The 7,102-nt window shown below is 59.2% G+C and overlaps 1 protein-coding gene across 1 annotated transcript; it reads right to left on the reverse strand.

Annotated features, from left to right (window-relative positions):
* Positions 1-1,510: 1,510 nt before the first annotated feature.
* Positions 1,511-6,417, reverse strand: NTN5 (netrin 5). The gene is made up of 6 exons (XM_068991631.1): positions 5,787-6,417; positions 4,282-4,470; positions 3,948-4,097; positions 3,478-3,531; positions 3,194-3,274; positions 1,511-1,875 (listed from the first exon to the last, which is right to left on the reverse strand). Exons 1-6 carry the CDS (start codon positions 6,415-6,417, stop codon positions 1,511-1,513), a joined length of 1,470 nt encoding a protein of 489 aa, XP_068847732.1.
* Between the last annotated feature and the right edge of the window lie 685 nt (positions 6,418-7,102).

The following is a 7,102-nucleotide window of genomic DNA, read 5'->3' on the forward strand; positions in this document are numbered from 1 at the left end:
ATGCCTCCTCCAGGGAATCTTCCCAAACCAGGAACTGAATCCGCGTCTCTTATGTCTTCTGCATTGGTAGGTGGGATCTTTACCACTAGTGCCGCCTGGGTAGCCTATAAAACCTCTGAAAGATGCCTAACTCTTGCTTCAGATATGCCCACAGCCAGGGCCCTATTGGAGGCCAAAGGCAAGCCTCCCCATATACAGGATTGTATTGGTAGTTTGGGGGTCAAACAGTCACCTCCTGCAGGCTATTTTCTGCCTTTTTCAGCTTCCTTAGGGGCATACTCAGAACAGGGGCGGGAGAGCCTGTTCTCTCTGCCTAGCACCCAGTGACATCATGGTGCAGCCAGACTCCTCATTGGCTCAGGCCTGCTTTTTCTCTCAGGGAAAGAAGGGTTGCTCTCTAGGCCCCAATGAACCTTAAGTCATATCTCTTTGTTTGACATTCCCTCAAAGTACTCACTGTCTCTCCTACAAAGGTCACTTAAATTTGAAATTTTGCTCTTCATTTTGGGTTCAGAGGCCAACGTGACCTGAAAAATCATAAGTCCCATGACCTTCCATTCCATAGTACTTACTACTTCCTGCCTTTTTTAACCCCACCCCTCTGGCCTGTTGGGGCTTCCCTGGTGGCTCAGACAGGTAAAGAATCTTCCTGCAATGCAGGAGGCCCAGGTTTCCCTGGGTGGGAAGGATCCCCTGGAGAAGGGAATGGCTACTCATTCCAGTATTCTTGCCTGGAGAATCCCGTGGACAGAGGAGCCTGGCAAGCTACAATACATAGGATCACAAAGAGTCACCATGACTGAGCAACAAACACTCTGGTCTGTAGGTACCCAACTGCTGGGTGGAATACAATTCTGCTTAGCAGCAAATGAAATCAGACTGCTCTGTGGCTCCCAATTGGCTATTCTCTCAGGAAAGGGTTTAGCCTTTGGTTCAAGACCGGATGGACCCAAGAGAACCCTCTTCAGATAGTCACTCAAAGTTCTATTATTTTCTAAGACCATCCTGGGGCCATTAGGAATCAAGTGTTTCTTAACTTGGAACTTTCTAGAAACGCGACACTGCTGTGCTATCCTCAGGTGTGTTTCCCGCCTTTTCTAGCCACCCTCCCTTCCACTGGCTTTAGCCAATGGTTAAGCAACACAACTCTGACTAGCCTCTGTAGCCATGATTGGTTTCAAGACTTTCCTTATGGCCTTCTTCACTTGCCCCTCCTAGACTGTCCAGCACAGATCAGGTATCTGGAGCCGAGATTCCGCAAGAGTTGAGACTTTATTGAGGGGACTTGCTCCATAAGGCAAAGGTCAAGTGTCCGAGCCAGAGAGCAAGAGTTCTACCGCCTTTAGTTAGGGCCTTCCTGACTCCTGGGTGCTGGCGCATGCCAGTGACGTCTGGCGCTCCGTGGCATCTGATTGGCTCGCTGAGGGACGCCTCAGTGTCGAGGTAAAAGACTCCTCCCCTGATTGCTTCTAGCTCCTTCGATGGCATTCGAGGTCGTGGGGCTTCGGCCTTAGAGCCTGGGTTCGGGGCTCGGGGTCGAAGGCCGCAGGGTGCGGCACCCCCCGGCGCGCTCTTCCTGCTGCAGCCGCCTCAGCGGCCGGGCCCAGCGTGGCCTCCAGGGCAGCGCGAGGCCGTGGCGGTCGAGGACGAGGCGTGTAGGATCTGGGCCACCAGCCGTGCTGCCCAGCAGCAGGTAGTGGTTGGCGAGGCGCAGGCGCAAGCATCCGCACGTCAGATCGGCACGGGGCACCCAAGCGACCTGGCTGCCACGGCGCACGGGCCTCGCTCGCTGCTTGTACACAGCCAGCACGTGCAGGGCCAGCCGCTGCCATGTCGTGTCTGCGGCCTCGGATGCCAGCACCTGCGCCTGGAGCACTGCAGGAAGGGGAGAGGTCAGGCCTAGGCCAGGGGATAGCCTGAGGGCTCCGTGAGGTTAGTCTTGGTGGGGAAGGGCCTGGGACGCAAGGGTGGGCTTCCAGAATCGCATCAGGATGAACAGAGACCTTGAAGCTTTGAGGGTGAGAGGCCCTGTGCTGTGAAGAGTGAGGTCTTTCTGAGGACACGGGTCAAAGCAAGGAGGGCGGGGCGTTTGGAGTGTGAGGTTGGGTCCCAGGATTGTGATTGTGAAGGGGAGGGGTGGGTGGGCGATCCCTCTGGAGTGGAGGTCAGGCTGGGCCAGGAACCCAGGTGCCCACCAGGAAATATGCAAGCACCACCAGGGATACTTTTGAGATCATATTAGAAACAGCAGGTATGGGAATGACTTAAAGGTTAGAGGTCTCCCGGGACCCTGCAGTGGGTGGGGCTGGAACAAGGCAGAAAAGGCAGGTCCAGGTCTCTAATGCCAGAGAGTCAGAAAGTATTAGGAGCACACAGAGCCCTTGGAAAACAGAGAGATTGCCCTAGGAGGGATCTGCATCTAGGATGGATTTGAGGGCCAGAAGGAGGTCAGTCCTTGGAAGCCCAGGGTTGAGGTCTTACTAGTGGTGATTCAGAGAAGTGTCCCCTCTAAGGGGGAGAGATGAGATCTGTTGGCAGCAGCCCTCTGGTGGGCAAGCTGAGTCTATGGGCTAGAAGATCCCGGTGGGAGGTGGGGGGAGAAGCCTCCACATTTGGAGTTCAAGGATACTAGTGACCAGATGGTGAGCCTCAGGGAGGGGAGGTCTGGGATCCTGTACCATTGAGGGGAGTAACTGGGGCTGGGCTGAACTCAAGTGTCCAAGAGAGTTGAGGTCATAGGCCCTGGACTCAGGGGGCTGGTGTAGACTGGCGGCTTAGGAAACTATGGGGGAGTCTGTGGGAATGGGGCTACAGCCCTGAAGGAGGGCAGAGGACCTGAGACAGACAAGACAGCCTAAGGGTCCCCTCCATTCAACCAGTTTGCCTTTCTCCTTCCATCCTCAGGAAGCCACCTCCCCCACTCGGGGACGTCAGGCTGAAGGAGACTGTGAAACTCTGCAAGACCAAGAACGTGGGGAGAGAGGAGACCTAGGAAGGTAGGGAGTAACCCTCCCTACTCCCCCTTCTGCCCATTGTCTGCTGTCCTGTTAGGTTCTAGATCAGGACAGGCCCTTTAGAGTTCAGCACGCCTTCCCATTTAAGATGAGGAAAGTGAAGGCCAGAGAAGAGAGTGGCTTGGAGGCAGATCAGAGCTCCTGTGCGCCCGCTGGCCCTTGTTCTCCCCGGCACTCACCGTAGTCCTGCTGGCAGTACCTCCGAAGGCTCATGTGTATCCTGGTGTCCGAGGTATTGCAATAGTTTTGACACTGAGGGTCTGGGGAGGGTCAGGCTCCTGAGGCCTAGACTACAGCATTCTGCCCCTGCCCATCCCCCACAATCTATCTTAATGGACAGCTGGGGTGCCTGAACCCTTGGGACTGCGCTCAGTGGACCACCCCTGGATCCCTGCCTGGTGGCCCAATCACCCCATCCCCGCTCCTTCTTGCTACCAGGAATTTGTAGGCCAGCCTGTCTTACCCGAGCTGTAAGCATGAGGGGTTGTAGCAAGGGTGGTTGTCGCCTCTGGGATTCCTGTGAGAGAGCAGAGGAGAGGTAGGGCCTCTTCGCACCTCCCACCAGTACCCCGCTACCCCCAAAGAAACCAGGCATCCATACCCTGTAAAGTCTGTTCCCTGAGGCCCAAGAGTGGAACCACACTTTGCCTTTCTCCCCCAGGACCTGGAGTTCTGGTCCCTCACCACTTTCTGGACTCAGGAATCCCGGTCTTAAGACCTCTCTCAGACCCAGGAATCCAGGCTCTTAGCCTCTTCCTCCACAGGGTGAGAGACTGGACTTCAGTCTTCGCCTCCCCAAGGCTGCAGAGTCCGGCTTCCAGTCTCTAGCTTCCGTCTCCCAGGGACCTGGTCCTCACCTCTCTTGCCCCCTGAAGGTCTGGCTATCTCCTTCCCACCCAACTTGGGACTCGGGGCCCCGCCCCCAGGACTCACGCTGGCAGGGCATCCTGGGGGAGCGGCTCTGCTGGTAGCCAGGACCACAGCGGTTGCAGGTCAGGCCAGTGACCCCTAACTTGCAGGAGCACTGCCCACTGGTCTGGTTGCAGGTACCGCCTGTCGCCCCAATAGGATGGCACTGGCAGGCTGCGTGAGGAGAGGAGCTGGGGAGGTGGGGTGCGGGCTCCCAGCCTCTTCCTCCCCAAGACTGGGGAGGCTGGAATTCCCTGCCCCCTCCGCCCTCAGGCCCCATAGATCCGGCCCTCAGCCCCTCCTCCCTCAGACCTGCCTGCCGCCTTTCCCTCTAGGCGGGGCTTCAGGCTGCACTCACGCCTGCAGGCCTTGCGGCTGTTGACGGGCTGGCCAGGGTCCCTCCAGAACCCTGGCTGGCAGTAATGGCAGTGCCGGCCGGCTGTGTGGTGGCGGCACCGCTCACACACGCCCCCGCTCCGGCCGCCCGACAGCCTGAACAGCTCAGAGTTGAACCTGCAGCGTCGCGCGTGCTGGTTGCAGGAGCAGGCTGGGAACAAGATGGAGTGAGGGCGCCTCAGGCAGCCATTCCGTTCCCTTTCCCAGCTTTCCCCCCACCGCCCTCAGGAGAGAGACTGCCTGGGGTTCCCCGGGTGACTGTGGTCCCTGAAGCCCTTCATTCTCATCTTTAAAATGGGCGGTGCTCTGGACTGGAGCTGGGTGAGCCCGAGGGGACTGATGAACACGTAAGGTGTAGAGAGTGGCAACTCTGGGTGTGGGCTACAGAGTCAGGCCCTCGCGTGGAAGTGTCTCACTCTTTCCGTGGGCAAGTGACGCTTCCTTTCTGTGGCTCAGACTCCTTTGCTATAAGATGACATTTATAGTATCTACTTCCTTGCAGGAGGACCACCTACCATGTACATTTTGCTGGGGAGCATTGATCAGATTTCAAAGGCAGTGATTCTCAAACCTTACTTATTCGAGTTACTGGGGAAACATTTAAAAAGAGCAACACAGGATCTCTGTGCTAGGTCCTGTATTGGGCTGCATCCTAAGGACTTTATGTTTATCCGTGATTTGAATTTCCACTGCAGCCTGTAGAGGAAGTCCTGTTGTTTTCCTCACTTTACAGACGAGGAAATGGAGACACAGAGGGGTTTGGTCACTAGTTGGGGGGGGGGGGGTCACACAGCCAGGAAGCCGACGAGCTGGGACTTGAACCCAAGCAGTCTGGCAGGCTCCTGAGGCCATGTGCCCATCTGCTGCCCTAGAACACCTAGTGTGAGCACGTTCGGGACAAGCTAGGACCCTTGGGCTCATTCTCCTGAGCTCACAGTCCAGCCCGGCCACCTGCTGACTGCGTGTCCTTGGCACACAGAACTCCCCAGCTCTAGCCTCAGTCTCCTCATCTGTAAAATGGGCCAGATGCAATCACTGCCCGGCACATAGTAGGTGCTGGATAAAAATGTGTCTAATGAATAAAAGCTTCCCCCACCGTGGTTGATTTGATGAGTCCAAAAACATCCAGCTGCCCTGTGTTTCCGCAGCCTCTCACTAAGTACCACCTGAGCGCCTGCGCCAAGCCAACCCCCGGGCGGGGGCTCAGAAAGTGTCCTCCACATCACCGTCACTGTGATCAGGTGTTACCAAGAGGCTGGAGCGCCCGGGTGGGCATGGAAGCAGCAGAGGTGGCAGGGGAGAGCCGGGGGGGCCAAGAGAGGTGCTGCCGGAGGGCAGTGTGGGGAGAAGCAAGGGGCAGGCAGCTCTGGGGTAGAGAGAGCCTCCTGCCCTCAGGGACACGGCCCGGCCGCTGGACCACGGGCCCAGCTCCGGGTCAGGGCAGGTCAGGGCGGACCCAGGACTCACGCAGGCAAGGGTGAGGGTGCCGAGGCGTGGCAGGCCGCCAGGGCCAGTCGCGGTGGGATGGCCGGCAGCTCTCACAGCCTGGGCCGGTGGTGTGGTGGCGGCAGCGACAGCGGGGCGGCCGGTCGCGGGCAGCACAGCGGGCCGCGTGGCCGTGGCACTGGCAGCGGCCTCTCACGCCTGCGGCTGCCAGCCCCCCGCGGCCCCCGAGCTCCAGGCGGAGGTGACTGGCCACCACGCTGGCCTTTGGGCCCGCTGGGACCCGGAAAGTCACCCTCTCGGGCCCTCCCAACGCCCCTGGCCAGGCGGGCCTGCGCCACAGTGACCTCCAGGGTCCTCCGGTGGCCCAGGCAGCAGACAGGACCAGGGCTGGGGGTCCTGGGGTGCAAAAGCGCAGGCTGACGGACGACAGGAGGAAAGGGCCCCCCAGGCCCAGGGTCAGACTGCCATTGCAGGGGGCCTGTGGGCCGAGATCCGTGCTTGGGGAGGGGCCACAGGCCTGGGGACAGGAGGCGGCCATGCCAGCCAGCTGGGTCACGGGTGGAAGGCAGAAGCGGGGGCGGCCCCCGGGGTGGTAACACGGGTCCGCGCTGGCCTGGCTTAGGAGGAGCCAGAGGGCAAAGGTCACGGGCATGGTTCCAGCAGAGGCAAGTACCTGCGGAGGAGAGGAGTGGCCGGGCTGGGGGCCTCAGGCTGCCCCCCGAGGTCAGCCTTCACCTCGCTCTCCAGGCTCCCTGAGGAACCCTGGCATTCCATCCCCAGCCCTGCCCCAGACCTCTCCCGGCTGCTTCTGAGCGAGGAAAATAGTTCCATCTGGGGAGAATTACTGTTTACATAAGCCAAAGGGGAAAGAACGCAAGCAAAATCAAGAATTTTGCCTGAACTAATCCGTAGCTTAACACCCCGGCGCTATCAGTCAGTGTCGAGGGGCAGGGGACCCTGGGGAGAGGGCGGGGAGGGGGGACAGATGGGGAAACTTCGAGCAAGGATAAGGGGGAGAAGGGGGGAGCAAGGCAGGGCAGACGGAGTTACAGACAGATGAACCCTCGGTGACAAAGCAACAGAGACAGGGACAGATAGGGGCGCAGACAGATAGATGGAGGGAGAGGGGGCAAGGCAAGCGTAGGGCAAGGGCCAGGCAGGGAGAGGAACCAGGAGGGGCGAGGAGGACGCAAGGGGAGACCACGAGGCCCAGAAAGATGGCGGCTGGGAAACCAGAGTCCACAGGGTGTCGGGGGAGCGGGTGCCTGGGAGCCTGGGGGCCGGGACCTCAGAGACACCTGCAGAGCTGGAGGAGAGCGGGCAGTGCAGCAGGCCTG

Source organism: Capricornis sumatraensis, chromosome 20 (genome assembly GCF_032405125.1).
Source record: "Capricornis sumatraensis isolate serow.1 chromosome 20, serow.2, whole genome shotgun sequence".
In the NCBI taxonomy this organism is placed as follows: domain Eukaryota; kingdom Metazoa; phylum Chordata; class Mammalia; order Artiodactyla; family Bovidae; genus Capricornis; species Capricornis sumatraensis.